We start from the raw sequence: 18,025 nt of genomic DNA, 5'->3' as shown, positions 1-18,025 counted from the left end.
ATTTCCCTATGGGCTTGCTTCGCAAGACGACAGCCCATAGGGAAATCTCCGGACAGCGGGGAAGCGCCCTCCTCCCGCCGCCCGGCATCGGAACGAAGCTCCGATGCCGGGCGGGGGGGGAACGCCTCCTCCCGCCGCCCGGCATCGCAACGAAGCTCCGATGCCGGGCGGGGGGGGGAACGCCTCCTCCCGCCGCCCGGCATCGCAACGAAGCTCCGATGCCGGGCGGGGGGGGGACGCCTCCTCCCGCCGCCCGGCATCGCAACGAAGCTCCGATGCCGGGCGGGGGGGGGACGCCTCCTCCCGCCGCCCGGCATCGCAACGAAGCTCCGATGCCGGGGGGGGAACGCCTCCTCCCGCCGCCCGGCATCTGAACGAAGCTCCGATGCCGGGCGGGGGGGGGGCACCTTCTCCCGCCGCCCAGCTTCGGATGGCTTTCCTGAAGACTTGGGGTGGGAGGAGGGTTTTCCTTCCCACCGCCAACATTCAGAATGCTGTTCTGAATGTTGGCGGTGGGGAGGAAAAACCCTCCTCCCACGCAAGCCCCGGGAACAGAGGGAAAGCGCTGCGCGCCTTCCCCTCTGTTCCCGTACCTGTCCTGAAGGCTTGCGGTGCGGAGAAAAGCCCTTCTCCGCACCGCCAGCCTGGCAAGCGGTTTCCCTAGGAACGCATTAATTGATTTTCAATGCATTCCTATGGGAAACCGTGCTTCGCAAGACGAAAAACTCGCAAGAAGAAAAAACTTGCGGAACGAATTAATTTCGTCTTGCGAGGCACCACTGTACACTTATGGTGGGGTTGTGGAGAAGTTAAAAAAATGGAGTTGTGTGCACGCGGAATTTAAAACATACTCAAAATTCCTCTAGGAAAAAAACCCTGAGGCATTTTTAATGAGAATATTGAAAAGATAGGAAAGCATTATTTCTCAAGTTTTCCCTTCCTCATACTGCCCCCATAGTCCCAGAGCTGCTTAAAGATAAAGGTAAAGGGGCCCCTGACCATTAGGTCCAGTCATGGCCGACTCTGGGGTTGCGGTGCTCATCTTGCTTTATTGGCCGAGGGAGCCAGCATACAGCTTCCGGGTCATGTGGCCAGCATGACTAAGCCACTTCTGGTGAACCAGAGCAGCGCACGGAAACGCCGTTTACCTTCCCGCCGGAGCGGTACCTATTTATTTACTTGCACTTTGACGTGCTTCGAACTGCTAGGTTGGCAACAGCAGGGGCTGAGCAACAGGAGCTCACCCTGTCGCGGGGATTTGAACCACCGACCTTCTGATTGGCAAATCCTAGGCTCTGTGGTTTAACCCACAGCACCACCCACATCCCTCAGAGCTGCTTAAGGTTTCCCTATTTATATGGCAGAAAGTGTCCACGTCAAACGGTATGATTTGTGTAGGGTTACATTGATATTTTTAAGGCATTCCCCTTCCCCCCTTCTTATTAGCCGATTTCCTTTATTTGTATTCCATCTGTGAAGTATATGATACACTAGTCATTTATGTTTTTAAAAATATCTTCCGTCAATCAAAATGTGATTCACAATTTCTCCCCTATTCTGCTTTCTTTATTTTCTAAACTACTGTATTGGCCCGAATATAAGGCGCACCTGCAAATAAGCCTCACCTTTAAAATTCGGGCGGGGGGGGCGGGAGAGAGAGAAGAAGAAAAGACAATATTTGAATATAGGCTGCTCCCTTAAAATTCTGCATGCACTCACACTCCCATTCCATCTTGCCATATGTTGTTTCAGCAGTGATATTGTAAAAGCCAATTTTTGTAAGGTCGCGAATTTAAGTTGCACTTTCACTTTTCACAGTCGGAATTTGGGGTGGGGGGGAGTGCAGCTTATATTTTGGCCAATATGGTATGTGCAAAATGAATAAAAGGTATTAAAATCAAGCAAACAATGCACATCAATTGCTCCCATGCAACTAACAGCAAGACTAGTTTTGACATATAGCCATCATAAAAGGGTCTTCAGCACTGGACTGTGTAGAAGAAGCTAATGTGTGTAGAATCATAGAGTTGGAAGGGACCCTGCGGATCATTTAGTCCAACCCCCTGCAATGCAGGAATATGCAGCTGTCCCATACAGGGATCGAACCTGCAACCTTGGCGTCATCAGAAACACGCTCTAACCAACTGAGCAATCCAGGAAGAAGCTAAGGAGCTGAGTTCAAGTTGCAGGCTTACTGTATTAAAAATGCATATAAAACATTAACATTCTCATAAGAATGCCTATGAGTTATGCACACAGAGACACACTATGTAACACCCTCAGGAAGCTTTTCTGGTATGCTTAGCAGCAGCAGCAACAACAACAACAACTACAGCAGTGTGGCGCAGTGGTTAGAATGTTGGACTAGGACCTGGGAGACCAGGGTTCAAATCCTTGCTTAACCATGAAGCTTCCTGGGTGACCCAGGGCCAGTCACTCACTCTCAGCCTAACCTACCTTGCAGGGTTGTTTTGAGGATGAAATGGAGAGGAGAACTATATATACCTCCTTGAACGAAAGGTGAGACAGAGATGCAACAAACCAATAAATATAGAAATCTGCTCAGCCCATTGAAAACCTGGAGGGGAAAAGGTAAGGCTTTGTCTGACACCGAAAAGATGTTAGCAAAGGCACCAGGGAGAGCATTCCCTATATTCTTCACCTGTTTATTTTATTTCATTTACAGGTAAAATAAACATTCACCTGTTTATTTCATTTCATTCATTTCATATCATTTACATTCAGATCCGGGCTCTCCAATCCTGTCTGTGGAGACACCCACTTTCACCAGGTCTTCGCTGCGAGGGATGCTGGGGTTCTCCACCTCTGTTTCCTTCATTTTCTTCTGCTGTCTGCACTTCTGTGTGGTGTTTTATTTGTAATCCCTCCCAGGGCAGGGTCCTGTCCTCTTGTGCTTTGCAAGGCACCACACACACTCATGGAATGATGCTGACAATAGATACATAAGCAACACTTCTTTTTTGTAATTCTGCCAGGACGGACTGGTGCACTGTCATCTCAACAGTCAGGTGCAGAGGTGAGGGGTGGGGTTTACCTAGGGGGATACTAAGAAGCAAGGGACAGCAGTGGGGTCAATGACTACTTGACTTTCAACAGTGGGTATCACTGGATAAATTCATTAATTTTCTTGAATTAACTGGATTTTGAATGAATGTACAATTAATTGTTGCTGTTTTGAACCTTATTGTTTTGTTATTGTCCGTAGTGGGTTGTGGAAACTGCTGTTCTGAATAATGCATTGAATAGGGTAGGGGACACTGGGGGTTAATTGATGGAACCAAACAGGCAGTGGCCTGAACATTTAGGGACCACCGAGCAAGAAGATTTTAAGGCATGGGGGCAGCAGTTTTAGAGAGGTTTCCCAGCAGAGAAAGAGCAAGTAGCAGAATCACAGTAATCCAAGTTTATGCACCAACTACTGGTGCTGAAGAAACTGAAATTGACCAATTCTATAAAGACTTACAACACCTTCTAGAAATGACACCAAAGAAGGATGTTCTTCTCATTATAGGGTATTGGAATGCTAAAGTAGGGAATCAAGATATAAAAGGAACAACTGGCAAGTTTGGTCTTAGAGTTCAAAATGAATCAGGGCAAAGGCTAATAGAGTTCTGCCAAGAGAACAAGCTGGTCATCACAAACACTCTTTTCCAACAACACAAGAGACAGCTCTATACATGGACATCACCAGTTGGGCAGCATTGAAATCAGATTGATTATATTCTCTGCAGCCAAAGATGGAAAAACTCAATACAGTCAGCAAAAACAAGACCTGGAGCTGACTGTGGCTCAGATCATCAGCTTCTTATAGCAAAATTCCAGCTTAAACTGAAGAAAGTAGGAAAAACCACTGGACCGGTAAGATACAATCTAAATCAAATCTCTTATGAATACACAGTGGAAGTGAGGAACAGGTTTAAGGAATTAGATTTGGTGGACAGAGTGCCTGAAGAACTATGGATGGAGGCTCGTAACATTATACAGGAGGCAGCAACGAAAACCATCCCAATGAAAAGGAAATGCAAGAAAGCAAAGTGGCTGTCCAACGAGGCCTTACAAATACCGGGGGAGAGAAGAAATATCAACAACCTCAGATATGCAGATGGCAGAAAGTGAGGAGGAATTAAATAACCTTTTATTGAGGGTGAAAGAGGAGAGTGCAAAATATGGTCTGAAGTTCAACATCAAAAAAACGAAGATCATGGCCACTGGTCCCATCACCTCCTGGCAAATAGAAGGGGAAGAAATGGAGGCAGTGAGAGATTTTACTTTCTTGGGCTCCATGATCACTGCAGATGGTGACAGCAGCCCCGAAATTAAAAGACGCCTGCTTCTTGGGAGAAAAGCAATGACAAACCTGGACAGCATCTTAAAAAGCAGAGACATCACCTTGCCAACAAAGGTCTGTATAGTTAAAGCTATGGTTTTCCCAGTAGTGATGTATGGAAGTGAGAGCTGGACCATAAAGAAGGCTGATCGCCAAAGAATTGATGCTTTTGAATTATGGTGCTTGAGGAGACTCTTGAGAGTCCCATGGACTGCAAGAAGATCAAACCTATCCATTCTTAAGGAAATCAGCCCTGAGTCCTGACTGGAAGGACAGATCATGAAGTTGTGGCTCCAATACTTTGTCCACCTCATGAGAAGAGAAGACTCCCTGGAAAAGACCCTGATGTTGGGAAAGATTGAGGGCACAAGGAGAAGGGGACAACAGAGGACAAGATGGTTGGATAGTGTTCTCGAAGCTACAAACATGAATCTGACCAAACTGCGGGAGGCAGTGGAAGACAGGAGTGCCTGGCGTGCTCTGGTCCATGGGGTCATGAAGAGTCGGACACGACTAAAGGGACTCTATGATTCTCTATACAGGATTAAAACAAGAACAGCATAAAGAAGAGCCCAAATATCTCATTTTACTCATCAGATTAAGAACACAACCAATAAAGACCACATCTGTTTATTAACTGCAGCTAGATTAGTTATTGCGAAAAACTAGAAAACTTTAAATGCAAATCTTTTTGAAGCATGAGTTTTGCAAGCATGGGATGCTGTGCTTATGGACAAATTAACCATTTCACAAAAAGAATATCGATCTTGGGGGGGGAAAGGACTCACACCTTCTGTACGACATGGTATCCTTTTATTGACTTTGTTAAGACAATCAAAATGGTTTTCACCCTCCATCGACTCACGGAACATGATGGAGAGACACTTTTATTTAATTGCCTTTCTTGAAACATCGAAAACTACAACCACCAGCCTCTGTTTTTCTTTCTTTTCTGTAACCTACTAAACTCTGTATTCATCGTACAAGTATGTTTTGTTGCTGGAAATTAAAAATCAATAATAATAATAAAGAACAAAAGAAGAAAGTGAGCTAACCTGCAGGCAAACCTTTGTCATAGCAACTTAGGGAAAGAAGGAAAAGACAGCATTTATGGGGCTGGCTTCCCCAATGATGAGCCAAGGAGTGAAATAATTGACTTAAGGGGGATGGTAATTACACAACTGATAATAGAGAGATTATCAGGGAAGGAAAACTGCTTTAATAGATCTCAGAAGAGCTCTAAACTGCTCTGAGTGAAGAGTTCTCCAGGGTTCCGTCCCCCCCCCCAAGGCAATAGAATCCCCTAGGGCCCGAAAGCCCCTTGGGAGAGGTGCTCACAAATTTTATGCTGAATAATAATAGCAATAATAATCTAAGAGCAAGTTTGCTAAAGACCACACGGTGGCGCCATCAAACAGCTTCCTTCCTTCCTTCCCAGGATAAACTATCCTGTGTTCTGAGACTTCCAGCACTTTTGCTTGGTGAAATGTATATTCCCTCAGGGGCTCTGAAAGCTGCATCATTCTTTTCTGATCTGTTTTATGGGTTACCTCTTCCCATTCACGTCTTCTCACCACTGCTCTCCTCTCCCCCCATTCAGCATCACAAAACAGCTCTCTGGCCAAGTGCTAGAGCAATTATTAAGGCAATGGGTGTTTTTTGGTGTGTTTTTTTTAAAGAGAAGTGTATATTAGATTATGCTGAACAGCACCTGCAAACGAGAAACAAATGCTAACTTTCCTCTTCTGGGAGAGGGGGAGGGGAGGACTAGGTGCTAAATATAAGTGCCAGCATCCTGGGTGATGTGACCCGTGCTTTGAAGAAGAAGATAAACACTGGTGGTATTTTTAGCTGATGATTAATTAATGCAAATTAGTATCTGGGAGTGGAAGAGAAGTGGAAGCAGCAACATGAGAACGAGAGAGGGAGCACGTGCTCAAGGGCATGCTGTGAAATGTGCCAAATTTCCTACAGACAATTGCCGGGAGGGGAGAGGAGCAGGCAGGGTGCGGCAACTGAGAGAGGGGTGAGGAATCTTTTTGGCTTATGTGGGGCAACATTGACAGGTGCATAGGACCACCACCCCTGTCCATCATCTCATGCCATAATGAAGTACTGATAAGGACTGAGCGGAGAGTTCAGCCCTGCTCTCTGCAGTGGTCTGAGCAGGATTTAACCAGTTGAAAGGTGGAGATGAAGCCTGGTGCTTTGGCTGTGCACACCAGTTCCCTGATCACCCCATCTGCTAATCTCACCCGCTTACCGAAGGGATGCTACTTGATTGACAGTTGGGCATGGGTTTAGAAAAATGGCTTTACGGGCCAAATCTAGATGCCCTGGGGACCAAGACTGGCCGATGACCAGAGGTCCCCCACTCCTCCTCTACTTGTGAAGATAAAAACTAAACCACACAGGTGATATTCAGACTTGTTGCTCCAAATTCATTGTGCCCATCCCTTATCTTCCTAAGGCCCACCATATTTATTGATCATTCATCCTGATTTCCTGGAACAAAACTTAGGCAGAGGTTAGATTATATCTGGACATTACTGAGCAGTTGTTCTGATTTGTTCACAGGGTAGTCATATGGGCATTCCTTCTGATTCATTGGCACACTTTTCATCCCTGTCACTTTCCAAACTGCAAAAGTCCTTTTTAAAAAGTGGCTTTGTTTCAGCAAGACAACAGAGGTCTTTAATCCACCTTAACTGCACAAACCTAACATTCCAGAATGCACTAGACGCCCTCCTACAAAACACTCATAATCTGGAGGCAACGTTAAATGCTATTATGAGGGCTGCCCTGGTTAACTGGGCTCAAGTTTGTTCATATGGAATTTTAATTCAAATATCTACAAAGATGGTAGGTGCCAAAACACTGTCTTAAGAAAGAGGTCTCCCTTTTTCTTGCACACAACAAAGTAGCTCTTCCTGACAGTAAGAGCTGTTCGACAGTGGAATTTGCTGCCAAGGAGTGTGGTGGAGTCTCCTTCCTTGGAGGTCTTTAAGCAGAGGCTTGACAACCATATGTCAGGAGTGCTCTGATGGTGTTTCCTGCTTGGCAGGGGGTTGGACTCGATGGCCCTTGTGGTCTATTCCAACTCTATGATTCTATGATTCTAAGTCTTTCTGAGATATGCCTGATGGCACACACATATCTATCTAGAAATAAAAAGGCTGCTCCCCCCCCCTTTGGAATGTTTGTTTTACAAATATGCAAGTTTAATTGACAGGCCGGCCCTACCATGAATCAGAATAATTCATCTGCCTCAGGTGGCAAATGCTGAGAGTCAAGGAGTAGACAGACCTGTGTGTACCTCCCTTCACCCGCTAAACTAGCCTACTGCTCTCAGGTGCAGCAGACAACATGGTCCTATTGATAAGGAGGGTTTCAAGGGCTAATATGACTGGATTTGGTATGTACAGTGGAGAGGCTTGCTGATACCTTGCCCTTCACTTCAGGTAGCAAAATGTCTTGGACCAGCCCCTGTTAAAATTAATTTGGTTGGTTGAGCCACCCCAGTCTCATCTCACCATCTCACAAGAACAAAAGGGAGAGCCCTTCTGGATCAGGCTAGAATAGTTCCACATCTATTCCAGCTTTTCACAGGGGCAAAACAGAGGCTTCTGGGAAACCTGCAAGCAGGACCTGAATGTAGCAGCGTTCTCCCCTCCTGCAAGTAGAGTAGGGCCAACCCAATCCAGAAATTTATCTCATCACCTTTTGAAACTTTTTTTTTTTTTTTTACATATAATTGTTTCCATTGAAAGATTTTCCACGATAACAAAGGTACATATAACATTTCTGTTTTCAGTTCATAGAGTCCTGTCTATAGGTCAGTTACATTTGGTGTTGAGACACTGGTGTGAGACATTGGGAAGATGTGGGGAGAAAGAGGTGGTGGTGGGGGGAGAGTTGGTGGTAATTATTTTTCCTTCTTCTGCATTGTGGATGCATGGGGTTCTTTGGCTGATGGGAGCCAAAGCGTCAGTTGAGGAAGGCTGAACTAGATGGACCCAGCAGGGATCTTATTACTCCCTTAGGCCACCTTGTGTCCCTTCAAGTGTCTCCTCCAAGGTTTGCACAGCTGCAGCATTTGGGTTTGCAATGCTTACTTGTGTCACAAGCTTGAAGGTCTGCTGGAATCCGAAAGGATGGAAAGCTTGAAAGAAAAAGCCTTTTCTCCCTTTGCTTCTGTGGGTCTCTGTCACCAGAGTCGTCTTTCCCATAAGGCTTAGTGGTGCGTCGTGCCAGGGCGCCGGCCTCTCAGGGGCGCCCCAGCAAGTGGGGGAGCTGTGTGGCTTTGCTGGCAGCCTCCCCTTTCCCTGCACACCTGCCAGCTGCGCCCTGCCAACCATAAGGCTGGCGGGCGCGCAGCTTGCCTCCCAAGCACCTGCGGGGATCGCTCTCCTCCCAAGGAGGCTTGGGAGTGGCGCAACTTCACTCCCAAGCCTCTGCGGGGATCACTCTCCCACAGTGGCATGGGGGAGAGTTGCGTCCCCCCCAGATGGCTGGCAGTGGGCAGCTACAGCCACCCCAACACTATCCGTGGTAATTTGGGGGTGCTGGGTGGATATTTGCACCCCGGCGCCACATCTGATAAAGATAGCCCTGTCAGTTGCCTTCACTGGATGTCACTATTTACTGTATAAGTATTCCTGTATCTGGTGCTGGATGTGCCCCTTCACTATTGATCCTCATCCTGCATTTCTCCTTGCGAGCAGACCTTTTGATTTCTACTTCTACAAAACAAAAACAAAAAAGTTAAAAACAATTGCATATAAAATGGTTAAGAACAATTGCACAATAAGGTAGAATTATAGACTCATGGGTTTGAAGGGATCCTGAGGGCCATCTAGTCCAACCCCCCCTGCAATGCTGGAATTTTTTGCTGACTGTGGGGCTTGAACCCAGGACCCTGTCATGAAGAGTCTTGTGCTCTACCAGCTGAGCATTGCATGGCAATAAAAATATATTAAATATATTAAAACAATTAAAGCACAACTCTAAATATTAAAAAAACCAGTTTAAAACACCAGCACATACTTAAAATAAATTCAGATCCAAGACAGATACCAACTGAGATTTTAGAAGGCTTGTTGGAAGAGGAATGTCTTTAGCAGGCATGGAAAAGTCAACATGGAAGGCACTTTGCCTCTATGGACAGCATTCACATTTCACATTATTATCCCTGTTGTTATTGTATAGCCAGCCCCCTCCTCCAAGGAACTCAAGGCACATGGGTCCCCTCCCACTGCCCATTTCCCCCTAAGAACAACCTTGTGTGGGCAGGTTAGGCTGAGAGGCAGTCCCTGGCCCAAGGTCACCCAATGAGCTTCATGATGGCTAAGTGGCGAGCGACCAACACTCTTAACCATCCTGGCTCTCTCCCTTCCTCTCTGTGGCAGAGGAGGAACAGGTAGAAGTGGGAAAGCATATCTGAGCCTCCACGTCAATCCTTGCAGCTGGCTAGAGAGCAGTAGATCATCCCCAGCTCCGCGCAACGCGGAAAGCCTGCAAGGCGCACGGCAAACTGGCGTTTGCCTTTTCCCCACACGCTTCTCCAAAGTCCCCATTTTTACGCACGGCTCAAGGATAGGAAAGGAGGGCACAGCCGCGCTGTCCCAGAAGGGTAGCCCAAGGAGGCGCCCTCTGAGGTGGGAGGGTTTCCCGACTTATTCAACGCTCCTGGAAACAGGGGCGTGAGCGTCTGTGTGCGTTTTTGTCTTTTTTGCCAGCCCGCGAGAGACAGAAGCGCAACGTTTGGGTACCTCCTTCCCGGCGCTTCGGGAAAGGCAGGTGACGGGAGAAACGCCCGCCTCCATGCTACCCCGCGCAGTTTGAGACGCTTACCGAGAGAAGGGGAAGGCACAAAGGGGGAGGACCCGTCGCTCTTTCCAGGCGAGCTAAACTTTTGGAGTTGGGAACCGGGGGGCTCAGGCTCTGCGGGCGCGCCTTGGGCGGGCAGTCAGGCGCTGGGGATTCTTTGCCGATGGGGTGGGAGTCCCGGGGAGGGCTTTCCCTTGCTCGGGACCTGCACGGCGGCGGCGGGGAGATGCTGGACAACAACGCGAGCTGCCCGGAATGCCGCTTCCACCCTGAGGCGCGCCACTCCCTGGCGGCCGTGCTCATCTTCACGATCGTCGTGGACATCCTGGGCAACGTCTTGGTGATCATGTCCGTGCTGAGGAACCGCAAGCTCCGCAACGCCGGTGAGTTTTGTCCCGTGGGAAGGAAGGGAGAGCCTTGGCTCCGGCCCGCTGATTAAGGCTCTTCTTGCTAGGACAGGGAGGGATTATGCGGGAACCACCACTTCGAAGGCCAGCACGTGGTAAGGTGCTGGAGGGCGCGGGCCGTCTGTGTGGCCCTGTTAGGGCAAATGCCCCCTGCATTTCTGACCGCCAGCTGTACAAAAGTATGGTAAGTGTCTCATCTCTTGGTAAGACAATAATGTACATCAAGGGGAGACAGTTCATAGTGGTTTACTGCATGTTTACTGCAGTAGTTGGCTTTTAAAGTGTTTAAAGTCATTCACACCTACTTGACTTTATAATCCTTGACAGCAATTCTGTAAGGCAGCCCAGGTTTATTATCCTCCACTCCCATATTACGGGATGGGGCGGGGCGGGGAAGAGAGTTGAAGCTCAGAGTAAGGTTACCAGATTTTTTCCCCCAATGAATCCGGGGACACTTTTCAACCTCAGTGGATTTTTTTTATGGGGGCTGATTTGCAAATCCGGGGACTGTCCCCGGGAAACGGGGACGTCTGGTAACCTTAGCTCAGAGGGAATTTCCTAGCGAAGAGCACCTCGTGTGTTTTATGATACAGCCGGTTTTCAAACCAAGGACTTCCGAAAAACCCATAGCTGACAGCGCATGCCTATAGAGAAGTAATTCCCACTTTATTCAATGGGGGGCTGCCTGAGCCCTAGGAAGCGCATTTACGATTGCTCAAGGTTACAGGCACGTTTACTCAGAAGAAAACCCCACCGAGCCTGACAGGGCTCTGCTTTCGCGTACCGGTTTATAAGAACACCCAGGTTCTTCCCTCGAGGAATCCCGAGCATTGCAGTTTACTCCTCACGGAGTTACAGTTCCCAGCAGCCTTTCACAAACTACCGTGTCCAGGATTATTTGAGGGAAAGAACGTGACTTAAAGGTACAGGAGGGTGCACGCAACATCCCCGTGCAAAGAAGACGAAAGAAGCACTATGCTGCTGCTGCAGCAGCTATCAGTCTTAAGTTGCCATTTGTCTATAGGGACCCCTCCTTTTAGCTTGGCCTGGAAGTTTGCCCTCCTTCTTGGAGTACTCAGTGCTAACCACACAAAAAAGATGCGTGTCCCGTTCCAGGAAGGGTCATAGCCCAGTCCTGGAGCACCTGCTTTACCTGCAGAAGGTTCCAGGTTCAATCCCTGACATCTCCAGGTGGGGCTTAGAGAGATTCTTGTTTGAAACCCTGGGGAGCTGCTGCCAGTCAGTGCAGACAACATTAAACTAGATCAGTGTTTTTCAACCTTTTTTGGGCAAAGGCACACTTGTTTCATGAAAAAAATCACGAGGCACACCACCATTAGAAAATGTTAAAAAAATTAACTCTGTGCCTATATTGACTATATATAAAGTCATTCTCTTGAATAGGAATCAAATAAACACAAAGAAAGTATTTTATAATTACTTTATTATGAAATAGTAAGTAAACAGAAATATGAAAAATTATAAAATACTTTATTCAGTGCGCACCCTGGGCCTGTTTGGCTGAACACAAAGCTGATATTCTGGCTGGAATCAAACGTTGCGGACCGTTCTCTGCTCAGCGGGGATCGATTCGCTGATCCCCGCTGAGCCGGCGGATGACAGCTCCGTCTCCGCACTGTGTGCGGAGAGGGAGATGTCAGAGCCCCGCTGCTCTCTATGGGGAATCGGATGAGAGCGGACCGCCTGTCCGCTCTCAGCCGATCCCATCCAATCTGACCCCCACCCAGGACGGATGGAAAATAGGGTGGACACAGTCCGGCGCCTGCCTAGTGGGCGAAAATTTGACTTTTTAATTTTTTTTAAATCTTTCGAATTTTTCAATTTTTCCCACGGCACACCAGGCAACATCTCGCGGCACACTAGTGTGCCGCGGAACAGTGGTTGAAAAACACTGAACTAGATGGACCAATGATCTGACTTGGTAAGGCAGTTTTCTATGTTCCTTATGTTCCGCTTTGGGGCTTCTTTGAGTGTGCACGTTCCAGTTCCTCCTTTCCCTTTATTGTTGCCTTCCTTGTTCCCAAAAGAAAGTAGGGGGGAAGCACCTTTCATTTAGGGCATCACTGTAAATTAGCCCACAAAAGTCTCTACCCCACCCCCAATTACAAACCTTTTGGCAGAGGAGGGACAGAGAGCTGCAGAATTGGAAGGAACCTCAGAGGTCCTCTAGTCCAACCCCCAGCCTGGGCAAGCAATCTACAGCTGATAGGGAAAGTGATTTGGGCTGCACTCCCAAACACACTTCCTTGGCAGTACATCTCATGAACTCAGTGGAATTTATTCCTCACTGTATATGTATAAGATTGTGCAGTTCCAGTTCATGCCCCTGAGTTTGTGCAGAGTGTTTCTCTCATTGTCTGGACTACCATTAGGAAAACAAGTCTTCAGAGGAGGAGGAGAGAAACCTCTGTGTGCCCAGACATCATTTCTGGTTTTTAGAAATAAAATCCTGCCTGCATGTGGGGAGAGAGCTGAAAAAAGGGCTTTTTAGAAGAAGATTTAGGCTCAGCACAGTCTAAGGACCTTGGATCTGTGGGAAATGTGATAGCCGTAACGCAGAAGCATGAATTGCAGAGACAGTGCAATGCAGAGAAACGTTTCCTGGCGTGTGTGCAATGCATCTGATCAGATCTTTAGACAGGGATGAGATCCCTCAGAGGGAACCAGAGTCTCTCGACTCCAACTTTCCTCCAATAATAAATTGACCATGAGATTGCTTTGAGGGTGGCAAATCGGAGTGGGTGTGAAAGGGAACTTGTCGACAACAGCTTTAAAGTCTCTGTCTGGGTGCAGATGTGTGAGGGGAAACCAGACTGGTGGCAAATACCAAGAATGTTAATTTATTTCATTCATTTTTCTGTCTGTATTTATTTGATTTAACTAAGCTTAAGTACAGATGATTGAAATAATTTGCAAATTCTTCCCCTGTTCATGCCGTCTAAACTTTCTTCCTTCTTGTGTTGAATTACAGATTGAAACCCCTGTGTGTATGTTGTAAAATGCCACACACTTATGTCTGGCAGAATAATAACAACACTTTTGCTCAAACTGACACTGGGGAGAAAGAAACACCACCACCAAAATTAAACAATAAGAGTGAAATAAACAATTAAAACACCAGCATGAAGAACTTAGAAAGCTCTGCCTTAGGGGACCATTTTAAAGGCTTATGGATCACACTAAGTAAGCCAGTTTGTCTTACTTTGTCTCTGGGATGGGGAAATCTCAGCCCGGGGGGGCAAATATTCCCCATCTCATCATGTGGCCCTTGTGATTCTTCCCGGGTCACAAACCCTCCAGAACCAAACCCATTATCAGCCCTCACTCTCCTGGAGTAGTTTCCCCCCCTGGCTGGAAACACTCTCCCCCCCGATATAGTGGTACCTCGGGTTAAGAACTCAAACCGTTCCAGAGGTCCGTTCTTAACCTGAGACTGTTCTTAATCTGGAGCACCACTTTAGCTAATAGGGCCTCCTGCTGCTGCCACATCACCGCCGGGCAATTTCTGTTCTCATCCTGAAGCAAAGTTCTTAACCTGAGGTACTATTTCTGGGTTAGCGGAGTCTATAACCTGAAGCGTGTGTAACCTGAAGCGTATGTAACCTGAGGTACCACTGTAATGAGTTGTACGTACCTGGGCGGAGGATAAAAAGGTGTGTGCCTGCTTGTAGAAACCTAACCAACTGTCCAAATGTAAATTTTGCATTGATTCCTCTGCCCACTTTTGCCTACTCCTGGCACCTTGGCTGGAGGGGAATGTGCTCTTCAATCTGAAAAGGTTCCTACCCTTGTTCTGTCCCGTTTGCTCTCAGTTCTCAAGGCTTCAGGAAGAGCCTCATTTTGGGCAGCGTGGCAGTGTCAGCCACCAAGGTCTTTCTCACGGTAAACCCCTAAGTAATTTGAAGAAAGGCCCATAGCTAACCAAGGAAACTTGTGTGTGCAGCATGCCTGTGTTTCTAATACACAGCTGAGCATCTCAGCACTGGAGAGTAGGACCCATTCTGCTAAGAAGGTGTGCCTAAGGTTGAAATCTCCTGGATGCTTCATGTTTTAAATCACTGGGAAGCAATAAAGAGCACGGGGCAGAGACAGGGAGAGAGAGAGAGAGAAACAGACATCAAGTGAAAGCAAAGAAAACAATGGGGGGGGGGAGAATTGTAGGGAGTTGATGTTTGGGTTTATTGAATGTTTCACTGAGTTGAGGAGCCTCAATGTGATGAAATGGGAACTTTACTTCTCTGCAGAGACACTGGAGGAGGAAAGGGGGTGCGGTGGGGGCAGTCCGCCCTGGGTGTCATCCATGAGGGGGGGTGACAGCGCCCCCTGCCCCCTGGGATGCTCGCCCTGCCCCTGCGGGCAGCTAGCGCCACCCCCCAGTGCACAGCATGTGCGCAACTCCAAGTGCCGGAGCAGCTAGGTCCGCCTCTGCGCAGAGAGCCCTCGCTTGTTATCTTGCTCCAGTGACTCCTCCTAGCCAGCATTTATTTCTTATGGCAAAGGATGAGCTTGTGGAAAAATTGTGTTTTTCTTCTCTTCAGCACCTTCTCTCTCCTTTCTCCTTTAAATATATATATATATATAACAGAGCATATGGAAGGCTGCAATTGTCCCATTTGTTCATCCAGTAATGAGGCACTCCTCTCCAGTTTAAAAACCCTTTGGAGAGGTATATAATCAGCTCACTTCTTAGGAGCAGGGTTGGGATTTCAGACTGAAGTGCCAGTGTACCTTATCCTTCCTCAAGGGCAATTACAAAGTTCAAATTGCTTTGTAGACTTTGAAAAGCACTGTCTCTAATTGCTTCGTATAGTTTTGTTTCCTGGGAACTTTATATGTGAAACTTTTTGAAGTTGGGTAAGTGTGAGGGGTTTCTTTCTTTCTTTCTTTCTTTCTTTCTTTCTTTCTTTCTTTCTTTCCTTCCTTTACTGAAGCAAAAGAGAATTGAGCAAAACAGAGCAGGAGGTGCGGACCTTAACTCCCTGTGTATATAACATTGCTATTATTTATTACATTTGTTGGGAGCATTTAGCAAAAAAGAATAGAAAAAAGAAGTCTTTAACTGAACAAGAGGTTAAATAGTGGATTAAAAACAATTAAAGCCAGAAAATTTAAAACAAGGTATAGTAACATAATAATGACAAGTCTTATCCATCCCACTCAAGGGGGCAGCTCCCCTCTAGATCAAGTAAAACATCAGTTCTGCCCCCCCCCCGGCAATCCAGTCCTTCTCCCCCTAACAAAAATCCTGGCTATGCCCATGACTCCCATAGAAGTATCTGTGCTATAAATTTGAAGCAGTGCCACTCCCCTTTTGACCATGGAAGCTTTCACAAATAAGGGTGCTGAGAGTTGTTAGGAGATCTAACATCTGGCTGTTCTCCTCACAGAGGTTCAGAATCCCCAGAGTTGCCTAAAAAGAGGGATTGATGGTTGCACCACTCAGAATCTTAGCTCTCTCTAAGTCTGTTACAAACTACACTTCCCAGGTTTCTCTGGTGGAAGCCATGACTGTTTGAAGTGGTATGTCACTGCTTTAAATAATGTAGATGGGGTCTTAGTTACCAAAGGCTTGAATGAAGGAAAAAGTCTTAGCCTAGTGCCTAAAACCCTGATAATGGTAATGGCAGGCGTGTTTCCCTGGGGAGAGTATTCCATAGATGGAGCCACCACTGAAAAGGCCATGCAGCCACCCTCCATACCTAACTTCGGTGAGGCACACAGAGAAGGGCCTCTGATATAGACTTCAAGATCTGGGCTGCTACACCTGGGCAACATTTATATCCTGCCTTTCCTCCAAGGAGCTTGCAGTAGTATACCTGCTTCTTCCCTCACCTCCATTTTATCCTTCAAGGTAGGCTAGGCAGTCACTGGCCCACAATCACCCACTTAGTTTCATGGCTGAGCAGATCCCAATTTAGCACTTTGCCAAGGGTGAAGAAGTGGGACTGATGAGAGCTGAAGTGGAATGACATACGAAGGTCCACAGAACCCCTCCATCCCTGCACTGTGCCACCTGGTTTCTCGTATTCTCTAATTATACACCAGCTATCATGTCCAGTGATTGTAGCATTAGAACTTGCTTGGCCCCTTACAGTTTTTCCTCTGTTCTAGCCATTGCATCCAGGTCTGAGCACAAGCTCCTCTGTAAACTCTACAGTACCAGGGAAACGTGGGATTGAATCGCCCCCGTCCACCCCCCCAATCTTTTGTTGTCACTGCACTTGATGACTTTCAAAGAAGCGTGTGAACCAACAACCACTGAAAACAGTCGGTGTTCATTATCAAGGGTACAGCAACAGTAATTGCAATAAGTTACCAGAACCAGTAGGGGGCGGAAGGCATAAAGGTATCCTATTCCCTGGCTGATTCGTTCTTAAGTGACTACCTGTAGATTGTTTTCTCAGGCATTATTTCCTTCCTCCTTCAGTCGGTTAGCGCTGTGCCTTCAGTTGGTTACACTAATGACTTCATGATGGCCACATATCAGCTTGTACTCAGAATGGCTTTGTTTGCCAGGAGTATCACGCCTTCAGGTTATTTATTCTTTCAGTTAGCCGTCTTACCAGACTGTTTGTTTCTGCACTTTGCTGCAGTATATATATATACACCAAACTCCAAAATTCATATTGTGCGTTTCAGAGTTCTACATTGTCCAAGGTTGGGCCTGCACATGCAGCAGAAATGGACTGTACCACTTTGGATATTGCTTTGGAATCCTTCTCCCAACTGGGGGAGGAAACAACTACCTGCAAATTGAAAAAACACTGGGGGGGGGGGACCCCCGGCTTCCTGGCCTTTTGGCTTCTGTGCTGGTTTTCTCTTTTTATGGGGAGGTTTTTTGCACTGGGGAGTATCTGAAAATATAACACACACACCCTTTCCACCTGTGCTCCCCATCTCATCCCACCTTGTTCTATTGCTGCACGTGTTTAGACAAAATCCAGATAATCCCTGCAATAATTATGGTACCTGGGAAAGTAGGCGAGTTTCCTTATCACCATATTACAGACGGGGAGACTGAGGCTGAGAGAGAGAGTCTGGTGAGGCTTGAATCTGGGGCTTTATTGCTCACGATCCCATCCACTGCAGCACACACAAGACTCCAAGGCAAGGTGAGAGGGAAGTTCTGCTAGGCCTGGCAATGGCCCATTCACACATACAAATCAACACTGGCTGCCGCAACCTCCTTGAGCAGCCCTTGGAAACTTTGCATTTGTGCAAAAGAACTTTGTTGGAAAGGTGATCGAAAGTTCTGGCCCCACATGCAATTCGTCACTCAACATGGCAGTCACTGAGCAATGAGAAGATTCATAGGTGAAGTCCTCAGATCGGACGTGCTTTGTTTCTCTTGTTCTTTGAAGTGAGCTTGACTACTAAACCAGAGGTTAAGGCAACTATTCACCCATGGTGCTTTCGGAGG

The 18,025-nt window shown here is 47.0% G+C and overlaps 1 protein-coding gene across 1 annotated transcript in view; it reads left to right on the top strand.

The window, feature by feature from the left end:
* Positions 1-10,403: 10,403 nt before the first annotated feature.
* The window catches only part of GPR50 (G protein-coupled receptor 50), a gene marked incomplete at its 5' end in the record, with an annotated part of 47,988 nt that continues 40,366 nt past the window's right edge, over positions 10,404-18,025 (top strand). Inside the window, one exon of the mRNA XM_081179058.1 lies at positions 10,404-10,560. Within this exon, the coding sequence (XP_081035184.1) occupies positions 10,404-10,560 (157 nt within the window). The remainder of the gene's footprint in view (positions 10,561-18,025) is intronic.

This window comes from Podarcis bocagei (genome assembly GCF_964188305.1).
Source record: "Podarcis bocagei genome assembly, chromosome: Z".
NCBI classification, from domain to species: Eukaryota; Metazoa; Chordata; class Lepidosauria; order Squamata; family Lacertidae; genus Podarcis; species Podarcis bocagei.
The sequence above is the reverse complement of the archived record's forward strand: the minus strand, read 5'-3'. Positions and strand labels throughout refer to the sequence as shown.